Genomic DNA, 20,000 nt, shown 5'->3' with positions numbered 1-20,000 from the left:
CCGAGGGGCCCTCCAGGTCCCAGTTTAGCAGTGCTTGTAGGGCACGGCCAGGGGATGTTCTTTTTTGCTAAAGGTTTTGTTGTATATTAATTTTAAGTTGCAGTGTCTGCACTGCAAGATGATGCCACTAGCATTTTGATTAAGGATTTTATACATGAAAAAATTTTCATTATCTGAGTTCCCAGAGCCCTCCCGATTGGTTGGCTGCCTGACCTGCAGCTGGGTCTCGCGTGCCGGGGTGGCGCTGGGGCGGAGGTGTGCCCTGCGCCGTGGTCTCTGCTACGGGAGCAATTAACGGGGCTCCTGACTCTCGGGAAAGTCAAGACTCTCCGCGAGCAAGAAGAAGCAAAGGCACTTCAGTGGGTTTTGCTCATTTTCTCTCTGTTTCAGGAGGGTGAGGAAGGCACGTGGCTTAGGAAGCCTCATGAGCATGCAGGACAAGGCTGGGGTGGGGGGCGGGAACAGCGTTAAGAGTACGGCCTACTTTTATCATTTTTTTTTAAACAGGATATTCTTCAGTTAATTCGTCTCGGTCGCTTTCCTTAGATCTTTGAATGTCTGCTCAGGTCAAGGGTGAGGAGATCTAGTCCTTGAACAGGGGAAGGAAGGGCTTGCTGTCTTATCATATGAGGGCAGGGACATGATTATGGAACTCACGGGGGCGTGCTGCTGGTGGTCAGCTCCCTGGGGGCTGCAGAGGCCGTGGGTGGGTGTGGACGGAACCCTCTGACCAGGAACTCCGCTGGGGGCAGCGAGAGAGGGAGGAGGGACGAGCTAGCTGGGAGGAGGGGGGGTCCCGGGTCAGTCTGCAGGTGGGAGCTGTTTGCGGGCGGCACCAGGGCTTCTGCTGCTCCCGGGACGCCGCCATGGGGAGCCCTCTAGTGGGGACCGGCGGCACTGCGGCCTCTCTAACATCAGCGCAGATGTTCCCCTGGACCCCCAGGTCAGGGTGGACCCTGCCCCAGTAGGAGGGGAGTGAAGTGGGGGACTTCCCGGTGGGCCCCGAGCGTGGTGATGGGAACATGCTGGGCTGTCCACGTGCCAGGCCAAGGTGACAGGCCTGTTCTCTGCAGAGCAGCCAGGACCTTCCAGAAGGTGCTGAGCGGCCTTGTGGGGTGGGCGCTGGTCCTGTTCGCGGACCCTCCTGGAAAGTTGCCGCTGAGCAGCACCAGCAGAGTGGCGCTGGCCGGAGCCCGCTTCTGCTCCGGGGGCTGCAGCGGGAGGTGGGTGGTGGCTTCCCGGCCGTGTTCTCTGCATGTCACTCCCTGGCCCTCGCCCTGCCATTGGTAGGGTCCTGTGTACGCTCCAAGCACACTGGGGTTTTGACAACTCTCTTACCTTTTTTTTTTTTTGTAATTGCAGAATCATAAAATATTTTAATTTCAAGGTTAGCAATTTTCTCTTGCATACTTAATTTATAATTAGCTGGTTTATAAACCTGTTCTGCGAATATGATTTTACTGTTGCCAAATGTTCTTCATGAATAATTAAGGGCAAATCCCTATTTATCAAATTATTAATATACCTAATAGCCTTGTTTTCGTAAACAGTGCATTGGAGTTGGATTTAAAGGGAGCCCTTCTCCGAGGGATCTGGTGTTGGGTTCCCACCGTGGCGAGGACCCTCTCGGGGCATCTGCACAGAGGGACGCTTGTGCTGCGTCGATATCGTGCCCCCCGGGCTTCTTTCCTCCACAAAGGCCCAGGTATCAGTAGCTGGACAAACAATGGCCATTCACCGGTGGGACTGGCCTCCCTGGCCCCACGAACAATGTTGTTATTTGTTCCGAGCAGTTCAGCGGGAGCATTTTTTGGAGGAAATGTAACAGATGAAACCATCCTTTCAGCCTTTCGCGGCCTCTTTTTGGCATAATTCTGCCCCCCCATCCACAGGATCCCGCTTTCAAACCGGGGAAGCAGCTCTCATGTGCGAGTTGGACCAGGGACATAAAGAGCCGTGGTCCCGGCCCTCCAGCTGGGTGACCTGGATCCTTGAGGATGTGGGTCCAGAAGACAGGGGAAGAGCTCCAGAACATGCTTCATTTGGGAGGGAAAACGAAAACTCATGCAGGGTGTGTGTGTGTGCGTGAGTGTGCGCGTGCATGTGCATGCGTGCATGTGTGGAACACTCGCCCGGGTGTGTGTGTGTGTGACACTCGCCCGGGTGTGTGTGTGTGTGTGAGACACTCGCCCGGGTGTGTGTGTGTGTGAGAGACACTCGCCCGGGTGTGTGTGTGTGTGTGTGACACTCGCCCGGGTGTGTGTATGTGTGTGTGACACTCGCCCGGGTGTGTGTGTGTGTGACACTCGCCCGGGTGTGTGTGTGTGTGTGAGACACTCGCCCGGGTGTGTGTGTGTGTGACACTCGCCCGGGTGTGTGTATGTGTGTGTGACACTCGCCCGGGTGTGTGTATGTGTGTGTGACACTCGCCCGGGTGTGTGTGTGTGTGTGTGACACTCGCCCGGGTGTGTGTGTGTGTGTGTGTGACACTCGCCCGGGTGTGTGTGTGTGTGTGTGTGACACTCGCCCGGGTGTGTGTGTGTGTGTGTGTGACACTCGCCCGGGTGTGTGTGTGTGTGACACTCGCCCGGGTGTGTGTGTGTGTGACACTCGCCCGGGTGTGTGTGTGTGTGTGTGAGACACTCGCCCGGGTGTGTGTGTGTGTGTGTGACACTCGCCCGGGTGTGTGTGTGTGTGTGACACTCGCCCGGGTGTGTGTGTGTGTGTGTGACACTCGCCCGGGTGTGTGTGTGACACTCGCCCGGGTGTGTGTGTGTGTGTGAGACACTCGCCCGGGTGTGTGTGTGTGTGACACTCGCCCGGGTGTGTGTGTGACACTCGCCGAGTGTGTGTGTGTGTGAGAGACACTCGCCCGGGTGTGTGTGTGTGTGACACTCGCCCGGGTGTGTGTGTGTGTGTGAGACACTCGCCCGGGTGTGTGTGTGTGTGTGAGACACTCGCCCGGGTGTGTGTGTGTGTGACACTCGCCCGGGTGTGTGTGTGTGTGTGACACTCGCCCGGGTGTGTGTGTGACACTCGCCCGGGTGTGTGTGTGTGTGACACTCGCCCGGGTGTGTGTGTGTGTGTGACACTCGCCCGGGTGTGTGTGTGTGTGTGAGACACTCGCCCGGGTGTGTGTGTGTGTGACACTCGCCCGGGTGTGTGTGTGTGTGTGTGACACTCGCCCGGGTGTGTGTGTGTGTGTGAGACACTCGCCTGGGTGTGTGTGTGACACTCGCCCGGGTGTGTGTGTGTGTGTGTGACACTCGCCGAGTGTGTGTGTGTGTGAGAGACACTCGCCCGGGTGTGTGTGTGTGTGACACTCGCCCGGGTGTGTGTGTGTGTGTGTGACACTCGCCCGGGTGTGTGTGTGTGTGTGAGACACTCGCCCGGGTGTGTGTGTGTGTGACACTCGCCCGGGTGTGTGTGTGTGTGACACTCGCCCGGGTGTGTGTGTGACACTCGCCCGGGTGTGTGTGTGTGTGTGAGACACTCGCCCGGGTGTGTGTGTGACACTCGCCCGGGTGTGTGTGTGTAACACTCGCCCAGGGTGTGTGTGTGTGTGTGTGACACTCGCCCGGGTGTGTGTGTGTGTGACACTCGCCCGGGTGTGTGTGTGACACTCGCCCGGGTGTGTGTGTGTGTGTGAGACACTCGCCCAGGTGTGTGTGTGACACTCGCCCAGGTGTGTGTGTGTAACACTCGCCCAGGGTGTGTGTGTGTGTGTGTGTGACACTCGCCTGGGTGTGTGTGTATGAGAGACACTCGCCCAGGTGTGTGTGTGTGTGTGACACTCGCCTGGGTGTGTGTGTATGAGAGACACTCGCCCAGGTGTGTGTGTGTGTGTGACACTCGCCCGGGTGTGTGTGTGTGACACTCGCCCGGGTGTGTGTGTGACACTCGGGTGTGTGTGTGTGTGTGTGACACCCAGTGTGTGTGCCTCCATGCCTGTCAGCTTCACCAGGGACCAGAGCCGCCCCCTCTTGCTGCAGCAGTCCCCACGTCAGCTTCTTACCCACTGAACGTCCCCAGCTGCCGCTTCTCAGTGGTTCCAACAATCGAACAACAAGCGAGCCCATGACGCTAGTTCAGGACTATCTGCCTTAGCATCAAACTTGCAGGTGTGTCGGCCGGGAGCCCGGCCCGTGTCTGGGGTGGCTGTCGGTGGGTCCCTGGCTTCCCCGGCCAGGGGGCCCGTGTCCGGGGTGGCCGTTGGTGGGTCTCCAGAAGGAGACGAGGGCCTTGCGGCCGTGTTCTCGGGGCGGCCATGTGTGAGCCCCGCGCCATGTGTGTGCGACGCCGTGTGCATGATTCATTCCAGAGCAGTTTTAGTCCTCATAAAATATTCATTTTGGTTGTGCAGGGCCCTGTAATTGCCATCTCTCACCCTGAATTATTTATACCTCGCACAGACTGACAAAGCTTTGCCATGCGGCCCTAGATGAATCAGAAACATGGATCTTTGCTGCCAACAGCATTATAGTTTCACAAAATATGGCAGCAACGTCACTCTGGGCTGCCTCATCTCTAAATCCAGCTTTTCTTGATTTGACATTTTCTTTACTCTTCCATTGTCTTAGTCAGGCAGAAAGGTTGCCTCTTAACTTGAAGCAGCAACCTTTCTTGCTTGCATTATAGCCGCTGTGCTTGAGAGGACTAATGTATCTTTATTGCCCTTACTTTTTTATGCTCGGTAACAAGACAGTGCTTGGGCCCACTTTAGAGCCATATATTATACATTAGCGATAAAATGATGCAAATAGTCCTGAATACTCTTCAAACAGATAGTGGAGATCAGGCTGGATCGAGCTGCTTGTCACAGAAACAGACGGGAAAGGTGTCTGGGAACTTGGGCCTGGCCACCCACCCCCTGGCTGTGGGCTGCAGCCTGGCCAGAGGGTCCCAGGCCGGGCTGGCGACCTGTCTGGGCCCCTCTGTGGGTGGAGGTAGCATGCCAGGCTCCCCACTCTCGCACCCTGAATGCATCTGTTCAGCATCCAGCCTCTTCCCCAGCCGGGGCGCACCGGGACGTCTCTGCTTTGCAGTCGGGCACTGACTGGTATTTCCTTGTGTTTCTCTGTTGCAGCCTGAATGCGCCTTCCTGCCTTGGGTGGGGGCTCCGGGGGGCGGGACATGGTGTGCACCATGCCTGCAGGCCCAGACTCAGGCACTTGGAAGGCATCACATCTGGATATTCAGGGGAACCGTGTATCACGAATTAGGGATTGGGAGGAGGGAGTGAAACTCCTCCACAGACCTTTCCAAACTGGAAAGGGGAGAGACCCGATGGATTCGGACGTGTTCAGAGTTCCCGTCTCGGAGCTGAGACGATGGCAACCTGCAGCCGTTCCAGGGCACGCCCACGTGCCCATGGGAAGGAGGGTCGGGGGTATTCACACGCAGGGCTGCGCGGGGGTGCGGGGCCACGGCGACCGTACTCGGAACACCTTGGTCCTTCCCCGAGCCACAGAAAGGGCTTAATTTATGACTCCTGGCTCATCAACAAAGGGAGGGAAAGCGGGAAGGCTCGGAGCTGTTTCAAGTAATGGATGACCTGGACACACATTTCTCTTGTATTTGTTGACATGCAGGAGTAATGAAGGTAAAGCTTTGCACACATGTGCCCCTCATTAAGCTGCATTACCTGCATTAAAACTAATAATTGCCACTCAGAGCTGGGCTTCCATTAATCATTTATAATGTTTTAATAAGTTTTTAATCAGGACCTAAAAGGCTAGAGAGGCCGGCGTAGGCAGGTCTGACACGGGCGTCCTGTGTGCACGCACAGGCTTGATTTAAAATGTGATTTTTTTTTTATTAATAATTCAGCCCACAGTGATGATGCTTCTTAATTAAGCAAGCTGGCATGGATGAGGTAAAATGTGTGTCTGAAGAGGGAAAGGCGAATAAGGTCTTCCCCACGTGGAGATTGGCGGGGCTGTGGGGGGAGTGGGGGTGTGGAGAAAACCCCAAACAAAAAACCCGCACGTTTATTTTGAGGATTCTTCCCGTCGCCGGCAGAAGTCAGAATGGCAAGAAATGCCATCCCCTGTATCTTCAGATCCGTCTGCACGCACCCCGTACAGTGGGAGAGGTTTGAAGCCCTAAGTTCGGATAAGCAGAGGCACTTAATCTCCACACACAAAGTCTTTGTAAAAGTCTCCCCTGGAGCTGGCAACAAGTCAGGGGGTGCATCTGATGTGAGCCCAGTGATGCTGGCATTTTTCTTAAATAAGGAGCTTCGTGATCAGAGCTGGCAAATAGAGCAGTGTCCAGAGGGAGTGAGGAAGCGGTTTTAATGAGCCCGCAGCGAAAGACAAAATACAGACTGATTGACAGGGCGAATGATCTGCTGGGGAAATAATGTCAAAGCCGCGTCGCCCATTAGAAATAGAGAAATAGGTAAAGGGGGAAAGAGAAAGATAGGCACTTGAAACAAGAGCCCTGGTGTAAATAGAGCGCACTTCACAGTTCTTTTGTGTTGTGCGGTTGACTTCTTTTAAACAGATAACCTTATCAAAACTATCATGAACTATCAGGAACAGTTACAGAAATTACTAACTAGAATCCTGACAGCGAGTCGGGGAGGGCAACTGATGGAGCGTGGAGCTCGGGTGCGCGTGTGCTGCGAGAGTGTCTACCTGGGCTTTACTTATCTGAGCACATTAAAACCACCCAGAAAAGTTTAATGCGAGTCACACAAATTTCTCCAAAAGGAGGGCTCTGCAGGATCTGTTCTGGGGGTGGAGATGGAACTGGCCGGCAAAGCTATTAAATCCCATCAGATCTCTTTGGCATCATTTTAATGAGAATCATCACACCCGGTACAAGATCATGGTATCTATAAGTGCCTCTTGACAGCCGCCGCTGAAATTGTGATGAAAAGAAAAACCATTATAGCAGAAATTTAGTGATAAGGCCCTTTGGAGGGATGGTGGGGCCTGGTGTGGCTCTAGACCTCGAAGGGTTAATTTTCTAAACCTAATAATGTTCGATAGTGAGGTATTTGTCGGGAGATAAAGAAGTGATAGAATCTGGGAAGTGGGTCCCTTGGCGATTGTAGTACAAATATTGTTAATGCGGTGTGGTTACTACAGCAAGGGAAGTAAAATAGCGCCAGTCCACTGGAGACAGCCTCGGCTACAGTAGAGCAGGAACCTCCAGACAAAGGCCAGTAATTGTTGAACCGTGAGTCAAGCCGTGGATCCTCTCAAATCCTCCTCCATCTGCATTTACATGCAGGATATCATTCGTGCTGGGGGACGGTGCCCACGGGGACCAGGAGCCCCTCGTGGGGAGTTGGGCGGCCCCAGCCCTCCCGCTTGTTGGAGAGGGAGGGGGTGGGCCTCATCAAGGCCATCTGGGCCCAGCTATAGAATTCAATCCCGTGCCCCCTCTGGCCCCTCTGTGATGACGTCATGCAGGCACTACGAGTATATGAGACCCATAACTTGAAATGTACAAGAATTTAATAAGTCTGGTGTTAAAGCAATTTGTCATGGCATATTTGAAGAATAAATCAGACTAATGGAGCAGATTTCCCCTCCTGTATGGCATTACAGGACGTGAGCCCAGTCACAGCTAATGGCAGGAGTGGGAGGAAAAAGAAAGAGGCCTGACATTAAGACCCTCGCATTTTGGAAATCCGATACGTATTGACCTGTGTGCTATCTCAGTGCACAGATCTGATGTCAGCAGAGTGTACTCATGTATAGGAACTGCTCATTACAGGTTTTCTGAGGAAGCACATTGTCTGCGAGCCCCAGAAGCTGATCGGCTAGGATTGCTCAGTAATCAATACTGCAGCGACTGATGGCCCGGCATGCACACACCACAGCTGTGGCCACCCTTTCAGGGACTTCCCAGTAATTAGCTGGGGCTCCGCCGAAGCACTCCACCACCGGTCACTTTCTTATCAGTCAGGGGAAAGTCTCCTGAAGGCTCTATCTTTTAATTTGACTCTTTTTAACTGTTTCCTTTCAAGGGGCAGGTGGGGCCGCAGCCACTGATGCCCTGGCTGGGGCCACTGTCCTGGGTGGAGGGTGTGGGCATCCTTGTTGGGGTGGACACCCCGTGGAGTGACCCACTTCAGGGTGAATAGTCCGGTGGCATTTAGTCCAGTCACAGGGCTGGACAGCCACCATCTGCTCACAGATGTTTCTGCTGGCCCCCAAAGGAGACCCTCTGCCCATCAGACACTTGCTCCCCCATCCCCCCACGCCCCCCCCCACAGCTGCCAGCCGGGGTGCCTTCCCCACTGCATCTTCTGGGTGGTTTTCTTGACTCATTTTCCTGGTCAAGGTTACTAGGTACGGAGAGTCTCCTGGTTTTGTGTTCTGGATCCAGTAACTGAAAACGGGGTTGATCTGGGACGGGGGTACCTGCTGTCAGGGAACCCGGAAGCTGTCAGCCGTGACTCACATGCAAATGCTTTGGGACTTTTGACCGGTAACACGGAGGCCAGTCCGTCGGATTTGGTTTGCTGCTTGTTAAGAGCTCCACCTTGAGATGGAAAATCGAGCCCCCCGCCCCAGGAACCAGCCTTTTCAGTGTGGGCTCAGATTTCCCACATTGCCATGATGGAGGGCCAGGAGTGGCGGTCTGCGAGCTGGGACTGAGGCTGGGGTCCCGCGAGGGAGGGGCTGCAGGAGGCGGGCGCTGTCCTGGAGGTGGGCTCCATGAGCTCGGGGCCCACCGGGGATCTGGGGTCAAGGCCTCCTGCCTCAAAGCTCGCTGTCCCCTCTCCCCATTTCCAAGCACCCACAAGACCAGGCCCAGGGGCAGTCTAAGACTCGACAATCAAAAACTAAACAAACAAACATCATTGCATATAGGGTTTCTTGAGAGGCTGTGAATAGGTTGTTTCAGACACGTGATACCCACGTGCAAAAGATGAGCCTCGAGACAGCTCCAAGTATCCTTTTCCTCCTGTCACCAGGGTGCGCGCCAAGCCCACTGCCTTTCTAAGGAGACAATCTATTTCTCCTTTGACCAGAGGGAAAGAAATCATTATTCCATGATTAGTGGCTTCGGTTAGGTAAGGCGGAAGGCGGTAGGGATGAGCCATATTAATTACCCCATGCTTGCCGGCGAGACCGCCTTCTCAGCGACTTGGCCACTGGGAAGTTGCAGCTTTTGATAGAAGTGGGCAAGTTCTGAGCTCCTGGAAGCGGGAGGAAGGCGCTGCTGTCAGATGAGAGACATCTCATCAGCTTTTCTCTGACAAACCAAATTCATTCCTTATGTAATTGATAACGGCCTTGGCCAATTACTTCACACATTACAATACACAGAGGCCCCTTTTACAGGTTTTGCAGGGCTGTAATTAGCTATGCTAATATCCCCTTTATTGGCCCTAATATTGCTCAACACCTTTTGCCATCCTGGAACCCACTAGAGCCCCATGGCCTGTCAGGACCGCTGATTATTGAGAAGGATAGCTTTAATCAAACATAATTGCAGTTAATTTTTCTCTCCTGCTCTGTTGCCAACGTCTAATGCCACGGACTCCTTGATATTCCATTAAATTACAATTAAACAGCCTCCTTTGTTTCTGATTGTCCTGAACAACACCACAAAGTTCTGTAGCCGCTTAAAGGAGAGTGTTTGGTCCTAATTGCCTGCGCGCTCACAAAGGGCCAATTTACACAATACCCATGTAGAATTTAAACAGTTCATAATGTAATGGATATTACACAGGAGCCTAACACTACAATTAAAATGATTTTCATCAGATAGAGAAGCTCTGGTTAATCAGCTTCATAAAAGTAAATATAAATGAACTAATTCATAGCTTAAACACACAGAAAGGGAGCAGACTCTGAGATGAGTCACTGCGGAGGGGGCTCGCCGCTCACCGTGGGATACCCGGGGTGGGCGCGGTGTGGATGGTGGGCCCCGTTACCCGAGCCGCGTGCGGGGCGCCCGGGTCCTGCCGCGAGCACTTGCGGTGGCGCCGGTGGCGAGGACGCGGCAGTGATGCCCGAGACGCGCTGAGCCTCCGCTGAGGGCGCGGCGCTGCCCGAGCGGCGTCGGAACGTCCCTGCAGAAGGGCGGGCGCTCTCAGGGGCCCGGCCCGTGGCCCTGCGCTCGCCGCCCCCAGGTTGGGGACCCCGGGCGCACCCTCGGAGGCTGATGCTCTGGAGAGGCGCGTGCTGTTCTCAGCGCCCTGAAGGGCCGGGGGCTCACCCGCGGGGCCCCTGCCGAATCCCCGCCGGCTCTAAAAGAGAAAACCCGATGTCTAGAGTCAAGCGCCCCCGCTTCCCCCTTCTCATGGCCGCTGAGAACCTGCCCAGGGTTTGGCGCGCAGTCTGCGAGCAGAATATCGCCGGGGAGTTTCGACTGACGTGCAGCAATGTGCCCCGAGCTGCCGCTTCCCCTCCTGCCTGGGAGAAACAAGTAAATAAAGCCCATATTTCAAGCTTGATTTACTCTGGTACCTACTGTGAAAGATGATGACTCTTTAGGGAAATAAAGACAGGGTCAGGGAATTAGTGTACATAATGGTCATTTTGATGACGGGCCAACAGATGCAACCGGGAACACAGTGTACACAATTAAGCGTAATGTACTAATGACAGGTTAGAGTTTTTATCGCCTCTTCGCCATCCAGCAGCAGATCCATGGTTAGCAGTAATAAAGAGTTTATTGGTGTTAAAGCCAAAGATTTTCTGACATAGGAAAGATTTTTCCTTTCATAACAAGAGTATTAAATCCTTTGTGTCCCAGACTCAGAAGTGAGATATGTAAAGTGCTTGTCAGATACTCCTTAGGAAAAAGCCAATTAAAGGGTAATTGAGTAAAGGATGAGCATTACCATTCGACCTCACGTGTGCATCCTTCCTCAGCCTCCGCAGACGGCAGGGGCCCCTGCAGGTGGAGGCCCGCGCTGGGTGGGGACGCCGGACGGTTCGGTGGGCGGGGCCGGCAGCCGCGCGAGAGCTGGACTGGACTGCCCACCGCGGGGAGGCCTGCTGCAACCCTGGACGAACAGGAGCAAGGGCAGAAGCCCGGCGCAGGCCCCCTCTTCCTCCTCCGTCTGCCCCCACACGTGTTTGCCTTGTTTCGTCTGAGTAGCTGGGGCCAGATGCCGGGGGGAGGAACCCTGGTCTGTAGGCCCCACGCTCAGGCCTGCAGGTCTCTCTCAGGTACTTTTGCTGCTCTTTAGAAGCTTGGAAAAGAACCCTATTGATGCCTACGTGTCCAGAATGTGTCAGTGTGTGTGTGTGTGCGTGCGACTGTGCGGCCGTTCTACAGTGGAGCCCCAAGATGTCTGGGATGGTCCGGGGGCCCAGCACCCCACTTTGCCCCATCTGAAGCTGCCAGTAGTCAAGGCCCATGGTGCCTGCACATGGCGTGGCCGTGCAGACTCGATGCCCGCTCTGCCCCGCTGGAGGTGGAAGGGTGAGTGGGCTAAAGAGACAGCAAGGGCTGGGAAGACACCTGCTCTGGAGGGGGCAGATCAGACCCCGAATGAAGTGCTCCCCCAGCTGGCTCCATGCGGCCGAGTGGCTCTGGCCCGCAGATGAGCTGGGTGGTAATGTGTGGAGTAATTGCACCGGAGTGGCTGTCCCCAAAGTGGAAACCTAATTGCCTGACAGGACGATAACTCGGTGACGCCCTCACCTTGTTAGGCCCTTCCTGATGCGGTCGGGCGCGGGGTGGCCGCAGGTGCGCCTAATTTACCTCGCTGCGGAGCGCGTGGAGCTTAATTGCACAGTGGTTGTTAGGAGAAATTGGTGGGTGGACGGCCGGGTGGCTTACTGTACGTGATGGCAGATGGTGTTCAGAGGCGCAGCGAGCTGAGTGTATAGGTGAGGCGAGTTAATAAAAGATGTAAATTCCGGCCTAAAATAGCGAGGCCGCGCGGGATGTAAGGAAATTTAATTAAGTGGCCACTATTCTTTTTACCCGCCAGTCAGTCGGGTGTTCCTCTGCTCTGGTGGAAAGTTGTCCCGGATACGCTGGGAGACTCGAATCTGCATCTCCTGGATCTTTTTTATTTTCTGAGATGATAAGCTGCTGCAAGGAACCTTGGCTTTCAGGTTGAAGTCAAGGCGATCACGTGAAGCTTCATAAAAACTGGGTCATCATCCAGTTGAGATTCGGGAGGAGAATGGAGAAGATGAGGGTTGATGGCCGTGTGGATGGGTATCAGCCTAGAGCACCCAGCTTTGCTGGGCTCAGGATGCCCGTGGCCTTCTTGAGAGGAGGCAGCGGTTGTGGGGGGCTGAGAACCCCCGTTCTCCAGTGGCTGAGGGTACAGCCAGGCCTCCCGGGGTCCGTGCGCCTCTGTCACGAGTCACGGTGTCCGAGTTTATCTCGGAGCATGTGGGCGTGGAGAGGACGGCACCTCAGCACACTTTGGAGACCCCTGAAACTTCACGCTTCCGAACAAGACCAGGCCTCGGTGGGAACAGAACCCTTTCCACACCCTGCCTCACTCTCCAACCAGGGCAGTGAGCGTTTCCCTGCTGCACCTGGGAGGCCTTGATCAGTCCCTTAAGACCACACGTAGGCCTTTCACAGACATCGCCGCCCTGAAAACAGCATCCCCAATTTTCTCTTAAGACGTATACTTATTGTAACTTGAAAAACTCTCTTTTAAAAGTGTGGCAGCCCACACAGTGGTGGCCCCTAGGGTTGGGCTCCCAGGTAGAATTCACGTCCCGTTAAATTTGAATTTCAGATAAACATTTTTTTTTTTTTTTTAAGGCTAGATATAGGCTTTGGAATTCTCAAGTGGCTCAGTGGTAAAGAATCTGCCTGCCAAGGCAGGAGACACAGGAGATGCATGTTCGATCCCTAGGTTGGGAAGATCCCCTGGAGGAGGAAATGGCAACCCACTCCAGTATTCTTGCCTGGAGAATCCCATGGACAGAGGAGCCTGGTGGGCTACAGTCCACGGGGTTGCAGAGTTGGCCATGACCGAGCGACTGAGTGTGCATGGATGCTTTGGGACAGGCCCATCCAAAACATTATTCATTGTTTATCTGAAATTCAGCTTTAACTAGGTATCCTGTGTTTTTATTTGCTGAAGTTGGCAGCCTTCTCTGGGGTGGACAGGTCCCCAGGGGTTAATGGTTGTGCAAAGATCCAGGTGAGAAATGGCCAATCTAAGTCACAGTTGTTATTTTAGAGCTTGGAAAAGCCCCAGCCGTCAAGACAAATGTAAGTCACTCCTTCTGCACGTGGAGACAGTGGCCGCCAGACCTGGGGGTGCCTGCCTGGCTGCCCCCGACTCTTGCTCTCTATCGCTCCCTACAGGGCAGCCGACAGATGGCGTGGGGTCGTTTCCTCGGCTCTCCAGGCAAGAGTACCTTTCAAAAACTTTGTGTCTTTTGTCTGATAACCCTAACAAATATCCATTTTTTGTATCTTTGTAGATTCTTTCTAAAGTTTTTCCTCAAGTGCAATCAGAACTGTTTGAAGAATGCAGGCAACCCCCGGGACATGCGAAGATTCCAGGTACGCGATTCTGGACCACGGTCTGCACTTGTAATATGAAAGAAAGTCCAGTTCTCTGGTGTGCAGTGCTTTGGGAGTCGGTGTTTAGTTCTCAGGGGCCCGGGTGCAAACCAGGATGGGTTCATTTGATGGAACCTTTAAACCGAATTCTTTGAAATGATGTGGCACTTTGCGTTGGCCAGAGCCTTGCAGCCCGCTAAGACATACAACAGAGTGAACTCTGCTCTGGCAACATGATGTGAGTTTCTGCTCTGATGAGGGTGTGTGTGTGCCTCTTGCGGTGGGCACACGGCCCGGCTCTGCACTTTAGGAGGCAGGGTACCCTGAATTCAGAGGAATCAGAGCTGTAGGTGAGGTTGGAGCCTGTCGTGTTCAGCCGTGGTGAGTCCTCTGGAGGCTCCAGAGAGACTTGTCATGTTCAGCCGTGGTGAGTCCTCTGGATGCTCCAGAGAGACTTGAAGGGTCTTTTCAAGTCAAGTCCTCCTAAGGTTAGCGCCTCACTCATTCTTCGCTTGGTTGGTTAGACTTTGGGACCACACTGAAGATCTTTCTTAGGGATGGCTTGGTCTGTCGTTGGGGAGGACCGCTGGGTAATATGTGGGGTCCCCTCCCAGGACTGAGGGGCCGCCTCATGGTGGGGCTGGGCTTGTTCCAGGCAGGCCTCCCCCAATCGCAGGCTCTTGCCTCTGCTCAGCTTCCCTCCCCGCCCAGGAATCCCCTGATTCCCTGCCTACGAGCTGGACTGCGTCCCTACATCCAGACTGACTTGTCCTCTGCTTGGCCTCAGATCCCAGGATTTGCTCTCAAGGAGCGAGATGGCGAGCCAGTTTGGGGTTCGGTTGGTTTTCAGTTGTATAAACTATGATCCGGTCACGTTGTTCTTGCCTTTGTGAATGACCGGTAGGTGGCTTTGGGGGAAGGGTGCTCAGCACACAGGATGGATTATTTTACTGACTTTCATCATAAAAATATCTGGGCTGGGACACAGAACTGGTCCTTACCTGCCAGAGAAGAATGTGGGCCCCCATTGCTAGGCTGGGTGTTGCCAAATGCTTCTTCTTTGGCATTTAGACTAGTTTACCATCAAATCACTCAAGGCTTTTCTAGAAATGTAAGTGATGCTTCAGTCTTCGGGTGAAACACAGGACCCCTGTCTTGACATCCAGCCCAGCAGTCAGAGGGGGTGGAGCCGGCGGCCAGCCCAGAGTCACGTGTCTCTTGCAGGCAGCAGGCCTGCTTCCCGTCCTCGGGTGCAGGGCTGCACACCGGTCCATCGGGCGGACCGGAGGTCACACAAGGCTCCCCGGTGACCACAGGCCACGTCAGGCACACATGGCCCACAGCTCCTAGAAGGGCCTCCTCCAGTCCCTGAAGCTGCTCGCCCTACCTCTCGGGAGGCTTACCTGAGCTGAGCAGCAGGTCAGGGCTTGCACGCGTTTCCAGCCTGGGTCAGCCTCAGCACCTTTCCGCAGGTGCATGGCGGGGCCAGCCGGCTGCGAAACGGAACACAGCCCGCCCACTCTCTCTGCTCAGCGACGCTTTTCCCTTGGTGACTGACCTATATAGAGATGACAGAGCAGAGATGGTGTCCTTTTGTGTGTTTATTTTTACCCTTTCTTGTTTCTTGAACTTATCACGGTCGAGGAGTGGAGAGGGTCAGGTCTGTGGCTCGGGGTTACTTCTGTGTCTCTGCATCCCACGTGGGGGCATGTTGGTCGAGACCCCTCTGTGCCCAGGGCGGGGACTGGCAGACAGGCTGCCAGGAGAGCACCTGCGTGACCCTGGCATCAAGGCTGCCAGGCCAGTAGTGGCCCTGGAGCGGGGTCAGGGCCACCCCTGCTAGGGCGGCAGGGATGTCTCACCCTGGACCTGGGGACGCTGGACCGGCAGTGGCACTGGCATTATTTCGAGGCTCAGAGGGGCCTGTGCTGTGGAGACTTGCACGATCTTGGCAGCGCCCACAGGGAGAGAGGGTCATCCAGGAAGGTGGTCCCTTCCTTTGGGGGGGGTGGGTCCAGTGGGTACTCGTCCTACCTTGCTGTCTTCTTGTGGGGCCTGAGACTTTTATAAGACATCAGTTACTCACAGATGCCTTTACATACAAATATGTAGCTTTGCCTTTTTAAAACCTTTTCCTTATAGTCAGTTTTATCTGTCATTTTTTTAAACTAGCAGGCTGTTTTTTAGAGCAGTTTTAGGTTTACAGAAAAGTTGCACAGAAAGCGTGACAAATCCCCATGAGCCCCTGGCCGCCCTGCCACGCCCCGTCCCATCCCCGCCCAACTCTCCCCTGCATCTTACGTGTGTGGCTCCTTGTTCACGGAGGCCCACCACGGCTGAGGCTTTTGAGCCACCTCGCGTGGCAGGCTTTGACATGTGCCCACCTCCTGGTGCCCCCGTACCTGCCCAGCTGTTCTCTGTGAGGCCATGGTTCTCTAGGTGGAGCTGGCCCTCCCTGCTGTCCGGACAAGAACTGGGACTCCCTGCACCCCAGATCCAGGCTCTGACTCACGTGTCTGCTACCCCAGGTCTCCCGGAGATAATGCATTATGCAGAGCCCCTCTGTTCAAGGAGGATCTCAAGGCCGGTGTCATTTCCTGTTTCCTGAGTCGTTAGTTAGGCAGGGGTACCGATTCTGGGGTGCTTGTCATAAGCTCCCCGGGGAAGGTGTTCCCGGGAGCAAGGCTGTCCCTGCTGGTGTGACTTCCTTCTTTATCCCTGTGAAGTACTGAGGCTGGGGAGGGCCTGAACCCGGATCAGGGCCGAGTCGTCCCTCCAGCAGGAAGTTCGTTCCCCAGACAGAGTGGTCCTTGCCTTCCTCACCATGAACTTGAGAAAGGATACTGTCCCTGCTCGGAAACTACTTTATTCCTATTCAGCTCAGTCTTTTCAGATGCAAAAACATTCATTACCAGACGCGGGCTGAAACTGTGACATTGACCTGGGCTCATCTGATGACAGGATGTGGGCAGTAGAAACAGCTTCTGATTTATGAAGCCTTTTTTTTGGGGGGGGGAGGGAAGGGAGCGGGGGCAACTCTGAATCCTCACAACTCCTCAAGGAAGGACAGTCTCCAGTGAACCCACTTTAATTAGATAAACTATCAATATGTGAACCGATCAATCAAAACGGTAGCTTTAAGACGAGTGGCTGGAGGGGTGTTTCTGCAGCTAATGGCGAAGAAGAATTTTTCCCGCTGAATTGAATTCACTTGTTAGCATAATAGGAGATTAAACTGTAATTAGTGCAGCGGGTTTGGAAGAGAAGCAATCTTGAGTCGCAACAAAACAACCCACCCACCCCATTAGCCAAAAAAGGCTGTGCCCGCACATGGCTTCGAGGAGGACCCCGGGAGTGGTGGCGGGGGGCCTCCGTGAGGGCGCCGCCGCCTGGCGGGGCCTGCTGCCGTCTGACCGGGGTCTCACCACCGCTTGTCTCCGCAGGTTGTCGTGTCCACCACGGTCAACGTGGACGGCCACGTGCTGGCCGTGTCCGACAACATGTTTGTACACAACAACTCCAAGCACGGGCGGCGGGCCCGCCGCCTGGACCCGTCAGAAGGTACGGCCCCTTCTTGTCTGGAAAATGGTAGGCACACGCTGCGCGTCTTTTCCTTTGCGACGCTTCCTTTTCCTCGCGCCATCCCTTCTGTTGTTGTTTCGTGTCCTGTTGCCCCTCCCTGGTCAGACCCACATCCTCAGGGTGGCCCCCTGCCCTCCCCTCCCTCGCTGGCGTGGTCTGGGGGCTCGGCTTTCCCACCCTGCTTACCCCTGCGGCCCTCACTTTATTGGTGGGGCTGTGTCTAAGCTTTCTTTTGCTTAGAGCATTTCCTGCAGTTTTAATTTATGTGGGTTGTTTGGTTTTTTTTTTTTGGCTTCTTGTAAGCCTCCATCCGGGGCATCCCTGAGGCTTTGGGCACCTGCTAGGGGTGCTCACATCCTGGTCCCGTGGGCTTTGTGGACCTCCTGGCCCTCCATGGAGAGAGAGCCTGCGCGTGTGTGTGTGTGTGTGTGTCCACGTGTGGGGGCATGAGTGGAGGGAGCGAGAAAAAAAAAAGCATAAAATGTGTACCAAACGCTTCCAAGTGATGGACTTCTTGTTTTGCTTGTTGAATGAGAAGGAATTTAGCAAGGGTGATAGGCTTTAAGTCAGGATTCAGAAACACACAGACTCGGGCCTTTCCAGGCCACCCTGTCACATGCTCTGTGTGGACAGGCAGGTACCTCCATGTGTCACCACCCCCTAATGTGGGGCCCGGTCCCCTATAAAACAGTCCATGAAAAGCATGAGTTTCTGACCAATAAGAATTGTTGGGAAAGTAATGTGAGCTTTTTTTTTTAAGTGAATTGCAAACACAACAGCACGATTAAACTCTTCAGAGCAGAGAGCCCGTAGACAAACTCTCTAGACTGAGGTCTTGGGTTCAGGAGCTGCACGTGGGGCAGCCAGACTGTTCATGGGAAAATGAATGAAGCCCGTGTGCGTCATCAGAATGAAGTGTGATTCAAATGTCAGAATGGGAAGACAATTTATGACTCTGCTTCAGTCCACAAAAATAAACTAATTTGTTTTTCTGCATTAATGACTAAGGTGTAAGAGAACCAAAATATAATAATTAAAGGTTGCCCTGGGCGCCAGAGTCATTAGAATCTGTGACGTACTGTTTATCTCCTTTCTCTGCAGTGAAGGTAGGTGTGTGTTTTGCTTAGTAACCATCACTAATGAGGTTCACAATTAAGAAGGTTGGATCCCAGTCCTCGGTCCCTGCTTCCCCAGAGGGCCAGCGCTGGCAACGTGATAGGTTCAGGATGGCCCCACGGCCCTCTGGTGTTCAGTTGTAGTCTGGGTCCAAAATCAGCCTCCTCTAATGAGCTATTATGATCTGAGCAAAGTACGAGTATTTATTTTTGTAAGTAGCATGAAAAAGCATTTGACTGTAAGCAGAAAATATAGCATTTAGGAAAATAAAGGCCACTCATGGGTACCTTGGAGATAAAACCCAACTCATCAAGAGCTATTTGGAGAAGCAATCTGGTTTGAGATTTTATTTTAAGTTTCTCAGTTTTTTTTTAATCAACATTTAAACTAAGTCACTTTCTTGCAAGAGATTGGAATATGTTACTCCACCCCAGAAAATGACTCATAAGTGAAAGATGCAAATGGGTGACTCTTGAGAACTGATCTGCGTAGGTCTTTGAGAAAGGCATTTGCCGTCAGTGGGGGGGGGTTCTGTTTGCTGCCCTGTAACTGATGCCTGGTTCTCAGGTGCCCCACACAACAGGACGGGGTCTCTCTGGGACCAAGAGAGACACTGCCTCCACTCCCTGCGAAGGCGGACACTTAGGAAGTTCGTTTCCGGGGCAGTCTGTGCCATTCCATTTTCTTCCTTCTTCCTGGTTGGTATCTACCACCGGGTGCCATCTTGGCTTTGAACAGGGCCTGCATTCTTTAAGGAAGAGGTGCCCCCAGAAAGCACAGATCTGGGCTTCTCTGCAGCCTCTCCTGGCTAACACCTCATTATCCAATCATCTAATATTCACCAGCAGTGTGTACACACTCGCTGATGATTTCCAAGTGAACTAATTCCCCCTGCTGCCGTGGATGTCTGCCACCGCGTCCTCTGAGCTCACAAAAAAGCAAGGCAGATTATTTACAGTATTGAACACAAGCGACGGAAAACAACCGTGCTGCCTTCCAGCGCGGCCCAGAAGAACCTGGGCTTTCTTTTTTTTTTCCTTGTCACTTGTCCCTTCGAAAACGACTCCAACCCTGTTTAAACCTTGCGTGAGCCCTGCCCAGCACCCGGCCTGCAGCAAGAACGATTTGCATGCCAAGTGCCGTAATGCGGTTAGGTTTATGCAGCGAGGACGACGGAAGCCAGGCTGCGGGGGCTTTAGCGAGTTAAGGGAACAGATGGCCCTAGGAGAGGTAAAAGGTATAATCCCATCAGCTGGAGTATCAGCCAGCCATCTGGACATCTCGAGCACAATTACAAGACATTTTAGCAGGCAGAACAAAGGAGTCTTCATGAGGCAAGATTAGGCCTGTTGGAGGGCCTCTATATTGTGAATGCAGGGAAGGTGACAAGCGCTGTGGTGTTGCTCGGGAGAGCTTGCTGATTACCAGGAACCAGGACAGGAAGCTGTTTACTAACAGAGTCCTGGATGAGACCCCCCCACCCCCCACAGAAAGGCCAGGGGACCCCAACAGCTCAGTCAACATCTCTGGGCTCAGGTGGCATCCACGTTCACTTTCTGAGATGCCCGTGTCGGCCCCAGCCATCGGGCACCCTGGTTCCCAGACCAGCCAGTCCCCGCGGGCACCCAAGGAGGGTGGGGGAAAGCCGGGGTGCCCTTCTACCCCGCAGACTGAGAGAGGGGCTCCCGGAGTTAAAGCAGGTCCCGGCGCAGGTCAGATGAGCAGGGTGGGAGGCCCCCGGAGGGAGCCTGGGCCACACGGAAGAGTGGGCCGACCAGGCGGTGTCTTCAGGGCTGCGTCGCAGTGCGAGGAAGACGGTGTGTGTGTTGGGGGGC

The 20,000-nt window shown here is 54.1% G+C and overlaps 1 protein-coding gene across 5 annotated transcripts in view; it reads left to right on the top strand.

Moving 5' to 3' along the window:
• The window catches only part of EBF3 (EBF transcription factor 3), a 119,234-nt gene that overhangs the window by 66,548 nt on the left and 32,686 nt on the right, over positions 1-20,000 (top strand). For all 5 annotated transcript variants that reach the window (XM_055424391.2, XM_055424389.2, XM_055424390.2 and 2 more), the window contains exons 7-8: positions 13,386-13,467; positions 16,911-17,028. In XM_055424391.2, the coding sequence (XP_055280366.1) occupies positions 13,386-13,467; positions 16,911-17,028 (200 nt within the window). The remainder of the gene's footprint in view (positions 1-13,385; positions 13,468-16,910; positions 17,029-20,000) is intronic.

This window comes from Moschus berezovskii, chromosome 12 (genome assembly GCF_049115385.1).
Source record: "Moschus berezovskii isolate FMDL1 chromosome 12, NW_MosBer_1.0, whole genome shotgun sequence".
In the NCBI taxonomy this organism is placed as follows: Eukaryota; Metazoa; Chordata; class Mammalia; order Artiodactyla; family Moschidae; genus Moschus; species Moschus berezovskii.
Note: the sequence above shows the minus strand (reverse complement) of the source record. Positions and strands in the feature narration are given on the sequence as shown.